Raw genomic sequence first — 25608 nt, forward strand, 5'->3', positions numbered from 1 at the left:
TTACCAACTACGGTACCGTTTAGCACTCTTGGAAGAAGATTGGTGAAAAATGTTAGGAGCGCCGCATCGAATCATGATCACAGGTGAGAGCTAGAGAAAGGTTACATATGTAAGTAAGTGTGTGAGTGAAGTGAAACAGAATGAGTGACAAGGAATGACGACGAGCGAATGAACACCCTGACGCTCCCGGGTGAAAAAGATGAGTTCGATACTCACTCTGCATGCACAGCCCATCCGTGCAGTTCTTGGACTGGAGCACCATGCCCTCACAGTCCTTGCCACCGTTTTTGGGTGCCGGAGCGCCGCATTCCCTCCTCCTCCAGTGGGTGCACTCTGTCCCACACGTGGACCACTTACTCCACTCTGTCCACAGGCCATCCACTACCACACAACAGACAGCACCACATGAGGCTACCGAGAACGGCGTGGATGGCGATGATGGTGGATGGAAGACATACGGGCGACGATGTCGGATTATACATCCAATATATTTTGGGGTACTTACCTGGACACAGAGGGTTACACGGCAGCTTTTGGATGCCTTGGCCTTCACATATGGAGCCACCGTTAAGTGGTGCTGGGTTGGTGCAGCTACGGGTGCGTTTCTGGTAACCCCGCCCACAGCGGCTGTTACACACCGACCACTCTGTCCATGTAGACCAGCCTCCATTTACTGCGGGAACAAAAAGACCAGGAACCTTAGAACCAGGGGTGCTCCGATCAGCATATGCCGAACACTGGCTGTACTATTGCATCATGCAGCCCGCCCAAAACAATCATGGCTGCCGTGTAGGACTTACCTATTGTAAATATCTCATTCATTTTCTACTGCTTTTCCTCATGAGGGTCACGGGGGTGCTGGAGCCTATCCCAGCTGTCTTCGGGCGAGAGGCGGGGTACACCCTGGACTGTTGGCCAGCCAATCACAGGGCACATATAGACAAACAACCATTCACACTCACATTCATACCTATGGACAATTTGGAGTCGCCAATTAACCTAGCATGTTTTTGGAATGTGGGAGAGTACCCGGAGAAAACCCGGAGAAAACCCACGCATGCACGAGGAGAACATGCAAACTCCACACAGAGATGGCCGAGAGTGGGATTGAACTCTGGTTTCCTAGCCGTGAGGTCTGCGCGCTAATCACTAGACCGCGGTGCCACCCGTAAATATCTCATGATACATTAAAAATAATAAATATAAATTATACAAGATCATTGATAGTGTATATTTATTTATAGTACTCAACTTCTTTTTACATTTAAAAAAAGAGTAAAAAAGTGCATTTATAGTCAAGTTGTAATGATGGCAACAAATTGAATTGAATTTCTACTACTTCCTAATGTTCTGCCGTGGTTACAACTGCTGCAGAGTGCTTTGCAAAAGGTCATAAAAGCAAGAAAAACTAATTAAATGACCATTGACTCACTAAATGTGTTTTTAAATATGATTTATCAACAAAAATCACACGCCGCCTCGGGGCCCCGAACAGAAATGTGTCAAAACAGTGGAGACTTTTGTTTTTTCGACCTTCAAATCTCAGGTCATTCCACTGTCATGCAGCCAGACGGTAAATTGTGGTCAGATAGCGGCACGTTCCCGTTCACTGACTCCTCTTAATGTGTCTCTTTTCCTTGCTCATCCATCTCTGTCAGCGTCTACATACGGCACGGCACACAGCGGCACCGCAGCCCATGGCTGCCGGAAAAGGGAATATTCTAAGAAAACTATTTTCTTTTCATGTTATAACTAACATATTTTTCTCTGTGTTACTTGTATATCTACTGTATATTGTAGTGTTTTTCCCAGTAATAGTGTTTTTATATTATTACTTTCTTCCATACTAAGGCTGCACAGCGGTCAAGTGGTTAGAGCGCAGACCTCACAGCTAGGAGACCAGGGTTCAAATCCACTCTCTGCCATCTCTGTGTGGAGTTTGCATGTTCTCCCCATGCATGCGTGGGTTTCCTCCCACATTCCAAAAACATGCTTGGTTAATTGGTGACTCCAAATTGTCCATAGGTATGAATGTGAGTGTGAATGGTTGTTTGTCTATATGTGCCCTGTGATTGGCTGGCGACCGGTCCAGGGTGTACCCCGCCTCTCACCCGAAGACAACTGGGAAAGGCTCCAGCACCCCCCGCCACCCTCGTGAGGAAAAGCGGTAGAAAATATATGAATGAATGAATGTTGACGTTCCGGGGCTGCACGGCGAACGAGTGGTTAGCACACAGGCCTCACAGCTAGGAAACTCGAGTTTGACTCCACCCTCGGCCACCCTGGGTTTTCTCCGGGTACTCCGGTTTCCTCCCACATTCCAAAAACAGGTTAATTGGTGACTCCAAATTGTCCATAGGTATGAATGTGAGTGTGAATGGTTGTTTGTCTATATGTGCCCTGTGATTAGCTGGCCACCGGTCCAGGGTGTACCTCGCCTCTCGCCCGGAAACAGCTGGGATAGGTTCCAACACCCTCCGCGACCCTCGTGAGGATATGCGGTAGAAAATGAATGAATGAAGTAATACTCCTTTGTACGGACTACTTCCTGCGTCTTCCATGTGTAGCTTTATCTTGTGTTTCACTGAGTGTGTGCTACGAAAGAAATCCTGCAACATTAATACACTCTTCCTGTCGTTGCGTTGCTTCCACAATTAAACATAAATGCGTTCCAGGAAGAGGGGGATGAAGAGGCAACGCAACAACAAAAGCAGATGCTGCAGCTTAGAGTATTTTGCTTTTTAGAAGAGTAAGCTGACATTAAAGCAACTGCTTTTCTCTGAAATATGCTCGTATTTGGCTTTGTTCTTATACTTATGCCACACTAGCCTCATATTTGAAGCAACGTCGGTAAACAACTCCAAGTGATGCTACTGCACATCTTCATCCGTGCTGAACAGGATGAACCCAGGTGGCCTCAGTTAAGCGGTTTGATAGGAAAACACGGACGAGTCATGTGTCACTCCGTCTGCAGCTTACAGCCCTTCAGCATGTTTGACTTCACAGCCCAATCATGTAAGTTGATGTTAGGGAGGCAGCGGGCGGGGCTCCCTGCGCTAAATCACAGCAGGAGGTCAGCCTCTTCCTGCAGCTCAGCGTGTCACCAGATGACGAACCTTCATTCGTTTGCCTGAATTTCCTCATGTATACATTAGCCTCGGCTAATGCAAGCATTCGGGATATGTAAATAAGAGCATCTCACCGTAGACTATCACGGTGGCAGTGGTGCTGCGTCGCTTGGCCACAATGTTCTTAGCCACACAGGTGTAGTTGGCCGTGTCCGAGAGGCGAGCCTGTTTGATGATCAGGTTGTGGTCGATGGTGATGTAGAAGTTCCTGTCATCAGCGGGGTCGATCACCTCCTCGTTCTTTAGCCACTCCACCTATAGAGGAGACAGAGAAGAGATGAAAAAGACGAAGAGCAGACTTCTACCAAGGTAGAACAATCCTAATTCAGATCCCTCATGGATGAGAAATTATGGAACAAACACTGTTTAATCCAATTGAAATAAATAGTATGTTAACTCAAGCCATCCATTTTAAAAATAACATTTTTAAAACATGCTGTAACTGCAATAATAAATGATGATGAAAACACAGCCTCAAAATATACAGTATATATTTTTCCAGATAATATGACAGCCATATATGTACAGTACGTACTATAGCTCCATGTCTCTCCACTATTAAAGCAGGCGGTCTCGGAGGTGCGCCTACAAAAACTCAATAACTATCACGCTCTTTCCTCCCTCCAGAAAAGCACTTCAGTTTAATAGCCATGTCAAACAAGCACACACAAAAAGACCACAAGTGAGCCTTTTTGACCTTTTCCTCATGAGCCCATTATGAAATGATGCTGATATTCATGTCCTAAAACAACATATTTCACAAAGATGTGGAGATGGTGGAAAAGACAAAAAACAAAACAAAACAAAAGCCCAAATATTTCCCAGTCTTCAAAGAGGTTGCCTGTCGAGCTGACTTCCTGTTCATTGTCAAGTCCCACCCCCAGCCCCACAACCACCACCACGGAGGACCGCTTATGAGATAAGATGCCAACGAGCAGGGCAGACCAAGATAAGCAGGATGTTTAGAAATGAGAGATAAAACACAAGGTGGACGCGCACTGTTCACACTCACAACAACAGTACAACACAGTGGCCATTGTACTCTCCCCAAAAAGCATTAGAGTACTTTAAAAGGGGAAATATTATTTGCAGAAGGAAGAAAAATGTAAATACATTAAATAGTTTAATACATTTAATAAAAAATATTTATAATATAATTTATAATATATTTATATAAATATATTTTATGTAATTTTTTAAAATTAAAAAAAATGTATTTTTATCAATTTGTGCATGATTGTATTCAATAGATCAGAAGCTGTGCAATAATAAAAATATTCTGACATTATAAATTTATTATGATAAATTTTATTATTTTTTTACATTTTATTATTATTTATTATGATAAATTAAATAACCTAAAAATGTAATTAAATAGACATTTAAAAAATATATTTTGGATATGAATAATGTAAAAACAACAGATTATGTAACATTACATAACAGCAAGAAAATAAACATTCAATAAAATAAAATACTCCTAAAATTGACATATTTTGTGATCGGACACGTATACAACGATATAGAAAAATAACACAAAGAATTTGACGGATCCCCCTCCCTCCCTCCCATCCCCTGAGTGCTTCCACTGGCTTTGTCACTCAACAGGAACACATGGGAGACGCTCAGAAGAGCACATTCAATTCAAAAGTGATGGTTTCCTAGCTGGCTGTGACAAATCACAGTTTATAACACGGGCACCACGGAGCTCATAAGACACCAATCCCCTCGTGATAAACTCGGGATTCAAACTTAGCTGTTTTCTCTTGGTGAGGATGATGTATATCCTCCGCTGATTCCACTGTGAGCGTACATCGAAGTTAAATCAAACGCTCAAAGCCACGGAGGGTTGCCTGCTCGCTGAAATTAAGCCTGCGTCTTGCGCTAGCGCAGTGCAATAAGACATGACATGAGACGCCATTGCTAATGTCCATCAGCGTTTTTTTTTTTTTTTTTCTCAACATAGCGCTTCAACATTGAGACCGTGATGTCGAATATACGTACGACAACCTCAAACCGTCTTTGGAAAAATATGTTTTAGGATATTCCATCTTGTTTGCTGACTTACTTGTGTCCTAGGCCCCTGGTGTGTGTGTGTGTGTGTGTGTGAGTGACAGGAAGAAAAGCTCTAGACCTTGAATAGGACTTTCCAGGCTTTTCTTCTCAAGGAAAAACATAGTACACAAGTCTGTGGAGTATAAATACAAATTCAATAAGCAGACATGAGTTCTTTAAAGATTAGCCCTAATCCACCCGTCGTCGGAGACCAGTGCAAATTACTGCTGGATTTCCCAGACCACACGAGGCTTGACTGCTACAGAAACTGCATGCGGCCACTAAAATGCCACCATGTGAATGGTACTGGTAGAGGCCAATGCGGATGTTTATTGTACAATAGCAAATAGTGGGAGATATTCTGGCATCGGGGTGCACGGTGGTTGAGTGGTTAGCATGCGGGCCACACGGCAAGGAGACACAAGTTCGATTCCACCCTCGGTCATCTCTGTGTGGAGTTTGCATGTTCTCCACCGTGCATGTGTGGGTTTTCTCCCACATTCCAAAAACAGGTTAATTGGTGACTCCAAATTGTCCATAGGTATGAATGTGAGTGTGAATGGTTGTTTGTCTATATGTGCCCTGTGATTGGCTGGCGACTAGTTCAGGGTGTACCCCGCCTTTTGCCCGAAGTCAGCAGGGATAGGCTCCAGCACCCCCATGATCCTCATGAGGATAAACGGTAGAAAATGAATGAATGAATATTCTGGCATCTATTGAAAAAAATATAAAAAATGTAAGTTAGCTTCCATAAAATAGGAAGCTAGGTCACATGTGAGTGCACCCCTCACATTTCTGCAAGCATTTTTATGACAGAATATCTTCTCATGGGACAACGCTATAGAAATGAAACTTGGATATGCTGTATTTCAGAGTAGTCCGTGTGGATAGTAAATCTGTACCGCTATACAAGTTGTACATTGCAGGCTCTAAAGTACATAAAAGTTTACTTTCTGGAGTTCTGCCCAACTGGAAAAAAAACAGCAGTAAAAATTCATTTCTGCATTTGCTTTGATTAGATATCGACCGTTTTTTTTCTTCAGGGAAAAAAGGTTGTTAATGAAAAGTGATGAAAATTATTCATCATCAAAATGAACACTACTTTCCCTTGAGAAGATACACTCCTGATCACATTTTAAGATCAGTTAAAAAAAATTGCAAGAATTGATATTTCACACTGTTGAATCTTAACCCCTTCAGACCTGCATTTTTTACTGTCATGTTTTAATCTGTTTCTTGTATTTTTGATGGAAAATGATGACTCACGTTGGCGTCTTTCAATCCACTGAACCGTCATCATCTCGCTGGCTGAGATGTAATCAAGGAACGGATGAGAAATGTCATTTCTTGATTGTGATTGGTTCAATAAGTATAATATTAAGTATAGTATTAATAAACCAGAATTGCTGTCGTCATCCAAATCCTGCGTTTTTATTGATTCAGATACGCAAATATGTCATGTATACACGAGGTTTTGGCTCTGAAGGGGTTAAGGTGCTTGCTTCAAAATGAAAAAAGATGATGCGGGAGCAACACAAAAAAAGTTTTCAGTAAGTAGTTTTACAGGAGCATTCAAGTAAAAAAAAAAACAAAAGTTTACAACCACAGTCATTAAAAAGCCAAAGTGGTAGACCTACAAAAATGGCCCTGAGCCCGAGAATCGAATTTGCTGTCCGTCAGTGTCCAAACACGGGACACTGAAATGTGAAAAAGTTTTATTCTCTTATGAGGAAAAAAAAAAAAATGTAACCTTGTCGCTCCAACGCTACTAGCAAGACAAGAGCCCACCTGAGAAACAGTGGAGGGGGAGTCATGATCTGGGGTGCTTTAGATTGTGCAGGGGCGTCCAATCCAATTGAGCACATTTAAGGACGGGTGGCAAGGGAAGTCCACAAAAACGTCCCAGGGGTTTAGAGACACATTTTTATCAGGAGTGTATATTGTATTACGCTGTTACAGAATGTTTCCCCTCAATGAACCACAGCTCCCCAATGTCAGCAGCACTCTTGAAGCCTACCACTATATAGGCACTGTCTTGTAGTACCAGCTATTTAGAGATCAATGGTCTGTGTGGTGTGTTGACTCAAATCTACATTGCTATACAAGGTATACACTGACTACTCTAATTGCCATTATTATAGGATTGTCCCAGAAGATATGTATATACTGTACCTACACATTACTATGGTGACTATGAAGACAAGGTGTGATAACTAACAATGTTATGATTGTCACTTTTCTGTTTGTCTCTGGGAGAAAAATAAAGATGAAGGCGAGGATGAGGTCTGTTCTCTGAAACGAGGCCGACAGCCGAAACAAAAAGGTGCTTATCCAATTTCTGCAACCAATCACGACGGGGGCCCTGTGCAGACGCGACGCATCGGGATGTCAAGAGCACTTTGATACGGCGAGGGTAATTAAAAATTGAACAAAAGAGCTTTTCAGTGTAGATGTGGTGGTGCTGGGGGGGAGAGAAACGAGGGACGGAATGTGGTAGAAATGCGAGAACGCAAGGCGAAAGTGAGCTTCGGTTCCCATTTTTCTTGCCGACTATAATTAGGACTCATTAATAAAAGCAGAGATGAAAAGGTAAGCCCTACTCAACATCACACTTTGCAATCCCTTTTCTGGTGATTACATTTCTCCACCAGGAAACATCTCACACACTTCTTTCACACGCCCCTCATTAGCACTTGATTGGCAGTGGAACTTCCGGATAGAGGTAATTGGCACATTGCTGGTCATTAAGCAGGGGAAATTGCCACATGTCAGCCGTCATAACTGGAGTCTTCACAGCCGAGTGACAAACACCAAGTTAAGTGGAGGAAGGTCATGGGAGGATGTCGCTTCTGAAGGCGGTGGCGTCCAATATCCAGCCTACACAAATCATTTTCTAGTATATATTAGAATTTGTCATGCAAAAAGGCCAGGACTCCGCCCGCATGAGTACAATTTACATAAAGAGTCCAAGCCCAGAAATGAAGGTACGAAATACTAGCAAAGGTCATCTTGAAAGTAAAAGCAGCACTACAAAAAACAGCCATTAAAATCAAATCAAATCAACTTTATTTGTGTGCCCTGTGATTGGCTGGTGACCAGTCCAGGGTGTACCCTGCCTCTCACCCCAAGACAGCTGGGATAGGCTCCAGCACCCCCGCGACCCTCGTGAGGAAAAAGCGGTAGAAAATGAATGAATGAATGAACTTTATTTGTAAAGCACTTTTCCTGCAAAAACATGCAACACAAAGTGCTTTACAGAATTAAAAACAATTACCACAATTAAAAGGAAAAACAAATACTAAGAAAGCCCCGCCGTCCCACCCTCCATACTAGACACACACACCCACACACAGAATCACACAATCACAATCAGTAGGGAGACATGGCATGGCACTGAGGATCAAGGAAACGCCACCTTTGGGGCCGTCCACACAGGGAGGAGCCGAAGGTCGTGCCATCGGGGGACCAGCACCCCCAGCCGGCCGGGTCGAAGGGACCCACGGATGGCATCCCCTCAGCAGACCCGACACAGCCCCCAGTGTGGAGGACCCCCCCTGAGGAAATACTGGAGTTAAAAGCTCAAGACTAAAAGCATAAAATAGGACTAAAAAGATAAAAACATAAGAAAAGTTTAAAAATATGAGTTAAAAGCCTGATTAAAAAGGTGTGTCTTTCATCTTTTTTTTTTTTTTTTTTAATATCAACAGTCTCCGCAGTCCTGAGGCTCTCCGGCAGGCTGTTCCACAGGTGGGGGCCATAGTGGCTAAATGCTGCCTCACCGTGGGTTTTCATTCTCTTAAGAAATTGAATGATTTAGGGTCACCATGGCAACAACAAAAACAATTTTGTTCTTACTACTTGTGTGACTGATTTCCTTAAATATATCCTTTACTATATACTTTAAGACTGAAACTGTAGACTATACGTTACACTATATACTTCCCAAGTCCCCATGTAAGGCCAGTGTGCGTGTTTTTGGGTAAAGGTAACAATTTAACTGTTGGATTTGGTGACCACCGTCCTCTTTTTTTTTCTTAAAACACCATGGAGTCGGCCGCTGCATGCCAACACGTCTCTAATTAGCCAAAATATATAAAACACACGCAATGGAATGGTCTCACTTGTTACGAGGCAGAGAGCAAGGCGAAGCCATTCATTACTCATTACTGTTCTGTCAGAAATAGAACGTAGAGCAGAGCCTTCAAGGGGTTGGGGGGGGTTGCAAAGAAAGAGAAGAGAAGTCATTACTCGCTCTCGCCGCAGGCTTCCTAAACGACACACACCTGGAGGACGGGAGGATGAGCCGCAAAAACGGTACAAGCTAATTATTCAATCATTCACAGCCAGACAAGAAGCCATATGCGGAGCATCTGCCCGTGTGACAGCTATGGAAATGTTAGCTTAGCTATAAATATTAACAAGACACAATGCGGCAAGGTGCGGGGACTAGCTTGAATGCTACACTTGAACTTGTGCAAACTTTGACCTGATTCTGTAAAAGAGCAGAGCTCTCTCGGATTCGGAGGATCTTTGATGAGCGTTTCTGTAGTGGAGCTCCAGTCTCATTTATGTTTGACTTCCTGTCATACAGATTCTTAAAAGTAGCATAGCGCTCCTGTCGTTTAGAGGATCTTTGACAAGCATTTGTGCAACAGGTCCTTAAAAGAACGACAGTAGACGCTATAGTAATCTAATGCTATTGTCATTTCACAAAAAAATACAACCCATCCATCCATTTTCTATGCTGCTTAGCCTCACTAGAGTCACGAGGGTACAGTATGCTGGAGCCTATCCCACCGTTAAATAGATCTTTTGCAATAGGTCCTTAAAAACAGCACTTGTTAACTTATTGCTTTTTGAATGTATGACTTTATTTATTACCATGTTATGATTTTTTAAAAAGTAAGGGAGCTTGAAAGACTTGCAGAATGTATGCAAATGTGCTTTACGGATGTCGATTCACAGGCTCAACAGCGTAAACACATTTTAGGGTGATTAGGAAAGTGTTTGGCAAGAAAAAAAAACCAAGAGAGAGTAAGAAGTCGCTCATTAAAAGCTCATTTCCATGCTAAATTAAAAAAAGCACCACCTGGCACAAAGCAATTCACCTTCCCAACACTTCCAGATTGCAGTAAGAAACCCCCCCTCCCTTTATTATTATTTGTAAATGTCAACAAAAACACTTCAATGTCTCCGTCTTTCCGCTCCAAACATCAAATGTCCCTTAAAGTAAGCTAACGACTTCGAGAGGACTTTTAGAGTCAAGCGCAGCATCAGCGTGATTGGCAGGTGAGCGCCTAGAGGCCAATCTTGACTGGGCTGCCACGACGGAGGTTTGAGAGCGGTCTCCTGACGCCCCCCCTATGCTCTCCCGTGGGTGGCTTTAATGAACACACACTACGCCTTTTAGGAGCTCCTGAAGTGATGTTCTTCTTGACAGTCGCTGCTCTCCACAACGTGAGGTGACTGACGCATGACAAGGTGACCTGACTCTGGCAACCTGGGACCTCAAACTAAAGTCCATCAGTCAGACCAAATGCCAAAACACTAATAAACACACACATATATATATATTACATAAAATAGGTCTAGGTTTATCATTTGTTATGTTTTGTCCACACTTTATTATTGTGCCATTGTTACCATGAATCTTTGCATCTCCGTTCCTCTTACTGACTCCAGTTTTTATGAGTTATGCACTGAAGTGAATCAAGTTCACAATTCACTCGAGTCTGCTGCAAAAAACAAAAAAACCTCAGATGGAGAGTCCCATAGACATGCATTAGGGTGCATCAAATCTGAATGGGAAATTTTAAATTCATAATATCAATTTGGCTGGCATTCCATTTTTTTTCCCTAATGAACATAAAAATGTATTTTGCAAAGTTTTGAGGAAATCCATTGAGATTTAGGGGTGCCACCCCACACATTAACTTTTGTACAATTTCAGAAAATGTGCAATTTGTAGTCTAATTGCCAAAAAGTTGACCTGGAAATGTCAACTTAATAAAATCAACTTAAAATAGGAGCATTGGTGGGTTGTGCTGCACAGTGCCTAAAATAATAAATGGACAAGTGTATGTCAGATTATGTAGGACTACAGTACTACTCTCAATAAATATGAGGCATCAGCAATACTATAGCAATACTATATTACTGTTGTTGATGTTATGCTTGCTCAGCTATTAGCTAACTGTCATTAGCAAACTGTAGCTAGCTAATGTTAGCTACAGTAGAGGCAATGAGCACTAAATACCTATAAATATGACTACAAATCATTCAAATTACAAAGACAAAACCACAAATTTGCTAGTAATATGTAATAGGAGTATAAATACCAACAAAAACATAAAGATCACCTCAAATCTCCATGGCGACCATTGAACTGTTCACCACTTTATTCCACAAAAACAGATGTATGGTGGCACCCCTAAATAATCATGTATTGGAAATATATTTTGTATGTGTTGTTTCGACATATATTGGAACACTTTTAGTACCCAGCCATATCAAAATTCAATAATTGTGTTTTTTGATGCACCCTAACATACATGTAAACACCTCATTGAGATGGTTGGCCCGTTGCAGCCTTATGTATTTATGTATTTGCCACAGTATTATCCCATAAATTCTGTTCAAGAAATGATGACATAACATCCAAATACAGTCAAAATCAGGATCTTGTTTAGACTGTAAATTGGTTGGTGCAATTCCATGCAGTACACAAATTGGGCATGGCCCCAGTTCTCTCTTGCCACATCCAATATGGCGGTGACATCGACGTATGAGTTCAGCTCCCCGACATAATGAGCCCAGATAATGCAGTTATCGTTACTTTTTAATTTCACTAGCAGCAGAAGAATAAGTGAACGAATTAAGAGAGACAAATACCGTAAAAGTCAGTAAAAAAAAACCTACATACCATCACTATTATGTGTTATTATTAATTATTTTTCACAGAGTCCACACGTGTCCACTTTTCTAAATTTTGTAACTGTTGTTGCCATGCCTTTTCCAGAAGTGACCCTCTTCTTGCTTAGGATAGTCTGAGCTACGAGCTATTGTTGCTTTAGCATTTTAGTTTCAGTCCATACAAGACTCCTTTGTTCCTCGATATTGCTTTTGCCGTTATTGTGCCTTTGCCACAAATGGCGTTCTATCTTGCATCTGATTGGCTTGAAAGGTCTAACGTGTAACAAATGAGATTCCCAAACTTGATAAAAAGTGAAAGTGTATTCACCATGTGAGAATATATTTAGTCAGCGTCTAGTCTGGACTTCAAATGTAATTAAACTACAGTAGAGACACTTTGGCCCCAGTGGACTTAATCCTGGCAGCAGGGGCCTCCTTTGCCCTCCCGTGAAATGTATCAGTGACTCGTTACCCACGATAACATAGTAGAACCCCGACTGTCCGAGGAGATGCCTGAATTCATGTGAAGCTTCCATGGAAACCAACGCGGCAGCTCTCGCTGCTGCGTCACCTCTGAACTCCCGTCTTTCTCTGGGCGTCGTGTGGAGCGCTCTTCGTTGGAAGCGCATTGGAAGAAAAGAACAATGAAGCTACATTTTTTCCACAGAGGAGATTTAAGCCTGCTTTATGAGGCTGCCACACATTATTGCGTATGAAAGGAGTCAAGTGTGCGGAGCCTCTTAGGATTTTAATGAAAGTGTCTCGCTGAGGATCTGAGAAAAGGGAAGGTTCTGCATGGAGCTTCGACCCTTTCCCTCCTCAGCTTTTACATTATTCTACTGCCAAATCACTCCCACTCCCACTCCTTGGTACACCGCTAAATAGTTGATTATGTCCATATAAAAGATGGACACCAACAACATTGACTTAATGACCAGTAAGATGATGGAGTCCATGTGTCCAAAGTGCGGCCCATGGGCCATTTGTGGCTAGCTGCTGTTTTCTTCATGGCCCCCTGCACATTTAAAAAAAAGACTAACCACCAACTATTTGAATAAACTATATTCCACAATAGGCTGCACGGCGGTCTAGTGGTTAGCGCGCAGACCTCACAGCTAGGAGACCAGGGTTCAATCCCACACTCTGCCATCTCTGTGTGAAGTTTGCATGTTCTCCCCGTGCATGCGTGGGTTTTTTTCCGGGTACTCCGGTTTCCTCCCACATTCCAAAAACCTGCTAGGTTAATTGACGACTCCAAATTGTCCATAGGTATGAATGTGAGTGTGAATGGTTGTTTGTCTATATGTGCCCTGTGATTGGCTGGCCACCAGTCCAGGGTGTACCCCGCCTCTCGCCCCAAGACAGCTGGGATAGGCTCCAGCACCCCGTGACCCTCAAAGAATATCAAAGCATTTAAGATGAAATATTTTTGACAAAACTAATAAAACAAGCTCTTTCAAAATAAGTCTGTTTTATATCAATTCTCCGTGCAGTGCAATTGGAGTAAACTACATTTTGTACCAAATCCCACTAAATTGTCAGGAAAACAGGCACTGGGTTAGGCACTGCGATTTGTCTTTCCAACCAAGCTACAGAACCGAGTCCAACCATGTCCATCACATGCAGTCAGCGTGATTTAAGAACAAAATTGTTACAAGTGTTTGGGTTTTAAGCCACAGTCAAACAACCACAGCAGCGCTCGACATTCTCATCTTCTCCTTGGGTGAAATATGACAAATCTTTCCCTCGCAACGTCTGCAACATATTTCTACTGATCCAGATGAAACCAAAGACGCCGCACATCTGTTTTGTTTAGTTTTTCTCTGGCTGAGTAAGAAACGGCTTGATGCAGTGTTCACTTTTCCGCAGCTCAGACATGGAAGAAAATATAAGAAAAAAATAAATGATGCAATGGAACGTTTGTCTTTCTTGAACCGTGAAGTAAGGTTGAGCAATTAAAGAATATGAAAGCAGGTCTCTGTACATGGAAAAAAAACATTCCAGGTATTCCTCAAAAAACATGTTTTTGATATAATGCCATTCACATTTTTAACTTATATTTTATACATTCTAAGAAATTTTTGTTTTTCTGTTACTACCCCAACCTTCCATAAGAGGGTCAAAAATGACCCGGTCAGGTTTTTTTCTTGAAATATCTTTGTAATGACATTTTTTTCATCATTTCATATTCCAGGTATTCCTCAAAAAACATATTTTTGATATCATGCCATTCACATTTTTAACTTATCTTTTATACATTTTAAGAAATTTTTGTTTTTGTGTTACTACCCCAACATTCCATAAGTGGGTCAAAAATGACACGGTCAGGTTGTTTTCTTGAAATATCTTCGTAATGAAAAAAATTTATCATTTCATATTCCAGTTATTCCTCAAAAAACATATTTTTGATATTGTGCCATTCACATTTTTAACTTACCTTTATGCAACACACAATGCATTTTCACATTTTCTATTGTTGTACGGGGTCATTTTCTTTTTCAAAGATGGAAAAAAGTGAAAAATGAAGATGTTTCCAACATGAAATAATTCTTGTGTGGTCCTAAATATAATACTAAATATCATACAAGTGATTATTCCTAACCAAAATGGCAAAATTGGCATTAAAACGCATTGATTCTAGTATGGGTCATTTTTGACCCACTTATGGAAGAGTGTAGGGTCCAGTCACTCGTGCATCAAAGTCTAAATAGGGAGGTGCCAATTTTGGCCCATTCTGATGGTTTCTTATGAAACACAACACAATTAGCTTGCCCCCTCCCCAACAACTCCAAGCTTCATGCCTCCTTCACTGACCAATCATCGTCAGCCATTTGTCAATGCGGAACCCAGCTGTGTTCTTAATCGTCACACCCGGCAAAGCCAAAGAATCGCCTGATAGCGGGGAGAGCTCCGAAAAGACTCTCACAACTCAGGGCCAGGATTGTTTGAGGACAGGTCTGTCGAGTCGAGCCTGAAAACTTTGGACCATTTAGTCTGTCAGCACTTTGAGCGCGGATAAATGTTGTGCAGTTCCACTCGGTTAACTCGCCGTTTCCAGGTCAATCACAAGTCTTGACAGGGTTCATTCCAACCAAAACACACACACACACACACACACACACCAGACTGCCCCCCCCCCAACCCCCCCACCACATCAATCTAAGCTTTCATCCTCTATTTATGTTGCTGCAAGTGAGCCTTTTCAAAAGCAGCTTTAATAGTCTACTGTAGATGGGCAGGAAGGCAAACAGTAGAGTTTCAGTAACACGGCGGCCATGCAGCTGGTTTGATTCCCCGTCTCCTCTCGGCCTCCACAGTCCATTCTCACATTTTATTAGCTGTGTTAACCAAATAGCCCAGAAAGTGTCCTCACCTGCAGTCTGGATTGTACGCGAGGGGGTAATAAGGCTTAAATGGGATATTCGATACTTATGTCGATACCATGTTGCTTTTTCTAACTTACCTCGGCCATCGGAATGCCTTCAGGTGGTCGGCACTGGAGCAACACTTCCTGTTCCAGTGATACTTCCTTCCCAAGTGGCTCTTGGTCAAAAGTTTTCCTCAAGTCTACAAAGAAAGAAAAACATTTGATTTGATTGATTTTTTGATTGATGTTATAACCCTTTTAATATTCCGTTCTCAATCACGACACTCTTTAGTCCGACTCAGAATGGGATTCAACAACTCAAAACACAAAGGAGAGCAAAACAAGGCCATTTTTTTCTATTCTAACGGCACGCTGTCGAGTCTGGCTGTGAAAAGATGCCCGTCCAGTTGAGGAGCTAATCCATTCAGCAGGAGCTGATGGTGAAGGGAAGAGGGGGGGGGGTCCATTGTGATTTGAGGGATAGGTTAGTGCTGGCAGGCTGCTCATCATGGCTGATTATAGGAGGTGGAGCAGCAGGAGACGGCACAGTGGGGGACCGAGAGGCACGGATCCGACTCGCTGTGCTGGAATAACGGCTCTGGATGAGCCACTCCAAAGAGAGGAAGAAAAAAAAAGTATGGCAACAAATAGACACAGCCGCCTGCTTTAAGGTTCATGTGACAGCCGTGTCCGAGTCAAGTCAACTGATGTGACCTCCTGTCTGTCTCTTAATCAACATTTAGTACTGTAGCGTTTTATTTACATTAGGGAGACACTAAATGCATCATCTTGTGCACACCTGGAAGTAAGAACGGCTCAAATAAAGTTGCATTGGACAAAAACAACCTGTAGATTTATCCTTATCAAATCAACTTTATTTGCACAAGTGGGTCAAAAATGACCCGGTCAAGTTGTTTTCTTGAAATATAAAACATTTTATCATTTCATATTCCAGGTATTCCTCAAAAGACATTTTTGATGTCATGCCGTTCACATTTTTAACTTATATTTTATACATTTTAAGAAATTTTTGTTTTTGTGTTACTACCCCAACCTTCCATAAGTGGGTCAAAAATGACCCGGTCAGGTTGTTTTCTTCAAATATCTTCGCAATGAAAAAATGTTATCATTTCATATTCCAGGTATTCCTCAAAAAACATGTTTTTGATATCATGCCATTCACATTTTTAACTTTTATACATTTTAAGAAATTTTTGTTTTTGTGTTACTACCCCAACCTTCCATAAGTGGATCAAAAATGACCCGGTCAGGTTGTTTTCTTGAAATATCTTTGTAATGAAAATTTTTTATCATTTCATATTCCAAAACATATTTTTGATATCATGCCATTCACATTTTTAAATTATCTTTTATACATTTTAAGACATTTTAAATCAACTTTATTTGTAGAGCACTTTTCCTGCAGAGACATGCAACACAAAGTGCTTTACGGAATTAAAAACAATTACCATAATTAAAAAGAAAAACAATTACAAAGAAAGCCCCCTCCCTCCCATCGGGGGACCAGCACCCAGGCCCCCCCCCCCCGACTCCGACAAACGAGCGGACCCCTCAAACATCACTACTATTAATTTTAATAATGGCGGCAGCTCATAAGTACAAACTGTGACTCACGATAGCTATAGTTTACGTCCGCTTCATGCTCCGTCTCCTTTCTGCTCCGTTCTCCTTGGGCCGTGATGCATTCAGGCGCATTCACAATTGTGTTAAGCGCTAATCGTGCACTGGCACTGTTTTTAGTTAAAAACCAATGTAAGCGCTCACTCTAACAGTGGTTTGTAAAAGTGTAAGGTCGCCAGAAATCTTTGCTCTTTTGATGTGTTATTGAAGTATACGTATTGATAGGTTATCACATGGTTTGTCTGGTATCAGGCCAGGTACCTTCGGTCTCGGGCTGATACTGACACTTGGGGGCATGATACTGGGCCTGATACCAGACAAACCATGTGATGATCTTATTATCACATACTATTAATCATGAGCTTATTATCACGTACTATTTAATCAAAAGACCATTTTGTTTCCAGAAAATGTTCAGTTTATTACATGTATTATATCTAAACAGTGTAAACACAATAATTGCAAAAATATTTCAACAATAATATTTTATCAACAGTCTTATCTTATCAGAGTGTCCTCCTCATTAATGATGATGAAACGTTCCATTTCTATTATTCTGTTTGCTATTTTCCCTATTTGTCTTTCGCCGGGAGTGTCAACCGCTGACATGTTGACAGAGCACAGACGGCAGCAAAACAAACGCTGTGTGTTCACGCTCGTGCGCTGTTCTCTGATTGGTTGTTTCACAGGCACGATACCAGAGCAGCATGCTCTGAGTGGACAGCTACAGGGGGCTGATACTGGACATGGTTAAACTCTATATTTTATCAGTATCACTACCCTGGGCTTTGACACAGTATCATTTCGGCCTTTTCCCATATCATTCATGGGCGGTTTCTAGGGTACAGGGCCAATTAATACTGTAGTATGTGATAATTCAAAGTACAACTCAGATCAATGTATTTGGGTAACATCCCATCTGCCACCCTTGCATTGCAGTCATATTACAGACATAAAGGTCATGTGTGACTTCTTATGTTGAGACCCGAGTAGCATCTATAGATACACCATGACATACCCAAAGCGGACCACTTGGACAATACAGAGCTGAATGCGGTTCAGAGTGCATCGGCGTGTCCCCTCCGGTGTCTTCTTGACAACAATGCCCGTTTTGTAACACGCATTTTATGCTGCAACAGCGTCGCCTTGATGCTGCAACTACAACTAAAACTGTCAACTAATCTTGGTTTCTTTTTTCAACGAAAAAGGAGAGAAGAAGCCCAAATAGCCACAAACTCGGGAGGCTTATCATTTGGAAACGATTGTGTGAAAACATCAAAATGCAGGATGGCAATCATAAACACAAGCTGTGGCCTCTTTTCTGTGTACTTCTACTCGTGTTGACGTTATACTGTGCACAAGGAGACAAGGACAAATCCTGTTCAAAGGGACACATTTGCGAGCACGGCACACTTCTCCAGCCTGGAGCAGAAGGATGAAGGAGGACATAGAGTCAAGACTGGGATGAAGGCAGCCCAAGAGTACTTACAGGCGATGCGGACGTGGGCTTTACGGCTCTTGGTGGTCCCTGCGGAGCTCCAGGCCACACATTGACACCAGAAATCCTCCGGCCCGAAAAGTTCCTCCACTTGCTGCCGAGTGATCTCAATGCTGGCTTCTCTCACCACCAGGCCTGTCGGGAAGAAGGAGGCGCATGAGTGCTTTGCACACGGAGATCATGGAGTCCTGCTCATTTTTCACATGACCTTTAAACGACATTGGTGGAGTAGTGTAGTTCAAAAGTGAAAGCAATATGGATCCTCTATGGATCCTTGTTGCAAAGCATCCAAATGGCCAATCCTTGAATCCCACTTGAGTGGTTAGTGCGCAGACCTCACAGCTAGGAGACCAGGGTTCAATTCCACCCTCGGCCATCTCTGTGTGGAGTTTGCATGTTTTCCCCGTGCATGCGTGGGTTTTCTCCGGGTACTCCGGTTTCCTCCCACATTCCAAAAACATGCTAAGTTAATTAGCGACTCCAAATTGAGTCCTGTGATTGGCTGGTGACCGGTCCAGCTCCAACTCTCGCCCCAAGACAGATGGGATAGGCTCCAGCACCCCCGTGAGGATAAGTGGTAGAAAATGAATGACACTTGCCAGTCCCCTAAATATCTGTACCAAATTGTGGCGAATTTGGCTAAACACCTTGAACTTACGGTAATGGTAATGGTTGTATTTCATTTGAACATGCATCAGATTACAATTGAGTGCATCCCATAATCAGTTCACAGTTCCACATGTCCAAAAGGAGTAGGAAGAAGCAAAGCTTATTAAATCCTACCCCTCCATCTGGTACTTTTACAACCAGTAACTGTTACATTTGTTCACTTCCTGCTTTCCATAATACAGTTTAAGTTTTTTTTAATAATGTACGAGGTACATTTAATAATGTACCTCGTACATGTTTACATTTGTACATCGTACATGTACCTCGAGGTACATTTAATAATGTACCTCGTACCAAAGTACGAGGTGATAGGACCCTACATTACATAATGTGTACCATAGTAAGTGTCAATATAGTGATATATATAGCACATCATGACTGGTTCAAGACTCTTCATCCTTGTATTTAGCAAACATCAACTGCTTGTATCGTTTCTTTCCACTTACAGTGGGTGGTTGGTAGTATGCAAGAATTTTAAGTCACCCGTCATTTAGTCATCTGACTAATGGGTGTATCTGTCATAAAAATAACAGCACAGAAAAAACAGTAGGGGTGCGTGTTTTTCAAATTGTCACCCTTTTGGGTGCAACGTGGTTGAGTAGTAGAAAAGTACACAAAACACATAGTCATGAGGGTACTGTGTGTATGTGTGTGTGCATCTGGCCCTGATTTCAAAGCTTTGGGTCCGGGGGTCCTGTGGGGTGGATTCTAAGCGTCACGGCTAAGACAATCCGGTTTGCTAACCCCTCTGATTACTGCTCATCTGGGCGCCAGGCCTGAAAACAAATAAATCCCATACTGCCGACAAATGCCACGATACCCCTTAGCTGCTAGAATGAAATCATGGCAAAAGTGGGCTGTATATACTGTAACATACATACATGCCAGCCACTATATTAGGTACACCTGCACAAACAGGTATGAAACATTTTAAATCACTGCAATTGCCCGCTCAATTGCCCCATTACAGCAGCATTAGCAGCCAGGCTGTGCCATTACAAGCCACCACTTTGGATTTAGACGCTCATGATCATGTTTGGATACCAAAAGTCAGACCCTATCATCAGCAACACGAAAACCACAATGTGCCACACGAGGCCTCTTTTTTTTTTTTTTTGTTACTTCCATTTTTAGTTTGTCTCCATTCTCCGTTTACAGCTATATTTTACTGGCGTCGTTTTTTTCCCCCCACAGACTGTCAGCACCACACCTATAGACTATAGACTGACAATAGCACAATAAGTGGTAATGGGCAACATATAAAACTGGTCAAAAAACCCAAAACGCATTTATTAAAAACTGGAAAAAAAATCAATTAAAAAAATCTATCTTCAATGCTTTTGCTTCTGCTATATCCTACACTTTTTCAGTACTTTGGTTCCGGTTTTCCACACCAAAATATCTGATAAAACATTCCACTGTTCTCAAATATCTTAATTTTTATTTTTCTATACACAAAATAAGATAAAAAAAATAAACAAATTAAGAATAAAGACAATAAATAAATCAATCAGTAATAAATAAGTAAAATAAGAATAAAACAGCAAATAAGAAAAACGTAAGAAACCACATACAGTTGGTAGAGAAATTATTTTTTTCAGATTCAAATGTACAGTATTAACAGTTATTTAACCTTTAACATGAACATTAATGAAACTTAATAATTTTACCCAATTAGCAAATTAGCACCGTACTCAGTTCCATGGGAGCAGCGTCGTAACTTTAACAACATGTTTGATGAGATGCTTTATCTTGACGTGTATTTTCCGTTTAATTCCAAATCATATCCTGCATTTATTTGTACCCAGCGTCATAAGCCTTTAGCTTAATTGCTAATCCAAAGCAAAACAGGGCGGGGTAACAGGGTAGGGTAACAGTACAGGTGGGGCAAAATCATGTTAATTGTGTCCGGTGTGCACACAGTTATAAGCTGTCATTTCAACATTAAACTTTGGTATCAAGGTGGGGGCCTCAAACTAGCGTCTCACGGGCCGCGAGTTTGAGACCCCTGTGTTAAAGGAAAGATACATTTGGGGGGAATTTTGCACATTATCCATAATTCTTATGTTAAAACAAATTAAAATTCAACATAACCAGATGATATTTTCACAGCATGCTGCAGCAGTGACTAGTGGTTATTTTGGGTATATACAATTCTGCTTTACTTGAATGTCAAAATAGTGAAAAACATTGCAAACACAATGATTTACTTGAAGTGCTTTACAGCAGCGGCATTGCCGCACATCTGTGGGGTGAAATAGAAAATGTAATACAGTCAACATTACACAAGCCTGTAGGCGTGGGCTCAATTTATTGCGCTCATTTTAGTTTCCATAAATCAGATTTGACTTCTTATGCAAGTTGGATGTATTCTCTGCATTTTAGCACACCTCAGGGACACGCTGGTTACGTGACATCATTGTCAGGAGTGATTTTTGACTCACCGCTATTGCAGTGTTCATTCAATCAGCGGCCTAATCTGTGGCATAAATCCAATTCCGAAGACAACCGCTGTGCTAAAGGGGACACTGTCAAACTCCGTGGGTAGAGAGGAAAGAAATAAGAATGATTAGGGCCAATTTTGCCACATGAGCTCAGCTAGGACTGTTTTCTATCTGTGGGTATGCCGTGGTTGGGAGTGTCTTGAGTTTCCTGGCTGAATGGAAAATGCAAAAGGAGAGAGAAGTGGCGCTGTTGAAAATGAACATGCCATTTTAGTTCGGGTTCAACGCTTTCACACAGACTCCTTGTTCTGGTGCAAGCACATCCCACACACCAGCTTAGCGCTCATGCAATATTTACAGCCAGCACACACAGGCAGAGGAGGAGCGGCCGTGTGCATGTGTAAAGCGTGTACAGCATTAGAGGAAGTGTGTGATGAGTCACCTGTCCTCAAGGGGGCGCTGTGCTGTAGCAGTGACTCAACAATTCAATGTAAACGTGGTTTGAATGTAATTTAATAGTCGCACATACAAGCAGTTGATGTTTGCTAAATACAAGGATGAAGAGTCTTGAACCAGTCATGATGTGCTATATATATCACTATATTGACACTTACTATGGTACACATTATGTCATTGGATGCTCATATCACCTTGTACTTCAGTACGAGGTGCATTATTAAAAAAAAAAAAAGTACAACAAAAAAAAACCCTTAAACTGTATTATGGAAAGCAGGAAGTGAACAAATGTAACAGTTACTGATTGTAAAAGTACCAGATGGAGGGGTAGGATTTAATAAGCTTTGCTTCTTCCTACTCCTTTTGGACATGTGGAACTGGGAACTGATTATGTGATGCACTCAATTGTAATCTGATGCATGTTCAAATGAAATAAAACCATTACCATTATCAAGTTCAAGGTGTTTAGCCAAATTCACCAAAATTTAGTACAGATTTTTAGGGGACTGGCAAGTGTTCATTCATTTTCTACCACTTATCCTCACGGGGGTGCTGGAGCCTATCCCAGCTGTCTTTGGGCGAGAGTTGGAGCTGGACCGGTCGCCAGCCAATCACAGGACTCAATTTGGAGTCGCCAATTAACCTAACCGTATTATGGAAAGCAGGAAGTGAACAAATGTAACAGTTACTGATTGTAAAACTACCAGGTGGAGGGGTAGGATTTAATAAGCTTTGCTTCTTCCTACTCCTTTTGGACATGTGGAACTGTGAACTGATTATGGGATGAACTCAATTGTAATCTGATGCATGTTCAAATGAAATAAAACCATTACCATTACCATTACCACATGCCAATAAGTGGACTTTGGTGACTTCATGGGTATTACCCGAGTGTTTTCTGACATACTCCGCTTCAAACGCATCGAAGGGATCGGCCGAGCAAAACAGAAATAAACCCGCTGACCTCATCCGGTGACTTCATAGCTTTACTCAGCCTGCAGCTCATCATGTCATCGCATCCAAGTACGAGAAAAACAAAGCGAGTGGTACTCGGAAGATGGCAGACTTCAGCTATTTGTGTTGTGGCCGTAGCTGGAGGAGTGAAGAGGTCACCTTGTTGGATTTTTTTTTTTATTGACGAAAGCAATTCCTTTCCTTATTGATCAGTCAAGCAGAGAATTTGATGATAGGGTTTCATTTGGTCACTGTTGATTACCTTGTGACCATGTTTACTGTGTTCTCCTGCACGGACTGCAGTGTGTAGCTTAACAAGCAAATAAAGCAAGAGTTGTCCTTACAGCTATAAATCTACCTAGACATATTTGCCAACACTTACCACTTCATCCTGTCATGACACCTCATCTGAATCTATGCTTTACGTACCGCTACCCCTGACACACATCATGCTTCACGACTGACTGATGTACGTTTACGTGTTGCGACACAAATTGCCTCCCATGAAACAACAAAACAACACTTTGCCCTGCGTGAATGTGTTCATTCTGTCAAAAATGCTAATGCACTTTTGTGTTTTTTTATGTTACCTGTCTGGTGTTTCATGTGTAATAAAAATATTAAAAATGCACGCAATCCTTGGTAAATATTGTTTCATTGCAAAGCACTGACCCCCCCCCCCTTGCATGTCGATGGATGTACAAAAAGGCATTGGTGAACAATATGACCATATTGCAAACTCACAGGTAAGACGCTCCACGCTGTGAAAAACACAGTGCAGACCATAAATCAAGCCCCGTATGGTTGATTACATCGCAGCTACTGCTGGCACTAAAAAAGCAGCACCACCGCCTCCTAAACAGCACCATTACTTTGGAGAATGGCGGCTGTGATTCTTTGGAGGTTTGCATAATGAACCGCCTTTTCAATTTTTTGGTGACCTTTCTGAGTTTAATAGTCTAAAACTTTTTCTGTTGATGTATTTACTGATTTTTTTTTTTACTTCATATGCTGTATATCCTCAGAGGACCTAGACACCATCTTGAAGTTTGCCTTTTCTGATTTTGGATCAATATTTGCAATAAAAGTGACTGTTGGAGAACGTGAACTAGCTGCAGGTCCAGTAACACTTCCATTGTTCTTTCAATTGCTTGCTCTCTACAAAGAATTTGACTACTAACTGCTTGCGCTAACAACCCGGAAGAAGACCTGTTAAAGAATTGAGACAATGTCTGAAGGGACGGCATGGTGCCTACACAAAAGCATAGATCATTTATTCACCTACAAACCACATAACACAGCATTGATATTAATTGTAAAACAAATATTCATTCATTCATTTTCTACCGCTTATCCTCACAAGAGTCGCAGGGAGTGCTGGAGTCTATCCCAGCTGTCTGTACACCCTGGACTGGTCGCCAGCCAATCACAGATCACATATAGACAAACAACCATTCACACTCACATTCATACCTATGGACAATTTGGAGTTGCCAATTAACCTAGCATGTTTTTGGAATGTGGGAGGAAACCGGAGTACGCGGAGAAAACCCACGCATGCACGGGGAGAACATGCAAACTCCACACAAAGATGGCCGAGGGTGGAATTGAAGCCTGGTCTCCTAGCTGTGAGGTCTGTGTAGAACAAACAAACAAGTCCCATCGTGTCAACTAACCAATTAAAAGTACAACCCATCGTCATGGTAACCCAGTGCAAATATAGGACATAAATGCTGTAGCTCCATACTGTAATTGCATTTTAAAATGACAGGCAATGTTAACACTGGACAGAGAAGATGACAATTAGTAGCTCGGCTCCAACATGATGTACGGTGACATTTCCCACTGGGATCCTACGATCACTCCTCCGGTTATGGCCATTTTATTTTGAACCAGCTTTGATGTAGTGTAGTCGTCACTCCGTTTACGTACTAATTGTCTGCCTTCATGCTCGTTTTTGATGTGGTGGAATATAAGGTTATGTCTCTCAAGTACAGAGAAGATGCGTTTATGTCAAAATGACCCTTTTCCACTGCATGACACAATAAGTGACACAAAGAGTGACACAAAGAGTGACATGGCTGTACCTGCTACTGACCAAACCAACCAAAGTCAAGAGGATTGGTGCAACATTTGGGGAAAGTGACAAAGATTTCGACAAATCTGTGAACGCTACCCGAGAGACGTTGGAATATAACTCATGCAAGATGTGAGCACAATCCAAAGCGTTGCACTTACAGTATATTTTATTTTCGCTGTGGTATATATTAGCTTTTGCTTTATAAATGCCATCTAGTCTGGTCCATTCATCATCCCTTATTTGACACTCAACCATCCTTTTTTTTTTATTCCTGACTTCTCTTGATCAATTAGTCTGCGAGGCTCCATCTCCGAAAGGTTTCTCATATCTCTAGAATGTCATGAACATATTCGATAATTTGCTTTTGTCTCCTCATTTCAAGGTCCAATTATTTGTATTCACAG

The 25608-nt window shown here is 41.7% G+C and overlaps 1 protein-coding gene across 2 annotated transcripts in view; it reads right to left on the reverse strand.

Annotated features, from left to right (window-relative positions):
* The window catches only part of unc5cb (unc-5 netrin receptor Cb), a 139566-nt gene that overhangs the window by 18655 nt on the left and 95303 nt on the right, over window positions 1–25608 (reverse strand). For both annotated transcript variants that reach the window (XM_058064998.2, XM_058065000.2), the window contains exons 3-7: window positions 18593–18736; window positions 15559–15662; window positions 3203–3383; window positions 506–673; window positions 217–381 (exon numbers count right to left, since the gene is read on the reverse strand). In XM_058064998.2, the coding sequence (XP_057920981.2) occupies window positions 217–381; window positions 506–673; window positions 3203–3383; window positions 15559–15662; window positions 18593–18736 (762 nt within the window). The remainder of the gene's footprint in view (window positions 1–216; window positions 382–505; window positions 674–3202; window positions 3384–15558; window positions 15663–18592; window positions 18737–25608) is intronic.

The sequence above is a fragment of the Doryrhamphus excisus genome, linkage group LG10 (genome assembly GCF_037039965.1).
Source record: "Doryrhamphus excisus strain RoL-2023G ecotype Guam linkage group LG10, RoL_Dexc_Guam_v1.1, whole genome shotgun sequence".
Taxonomy (NCBI): Eukaryota; Metazoa; Chordata; class Actinopteri; order Syngnathiformes; family Syngnathidae; genus Doryrhamphus; species Doryrhamphus excisus.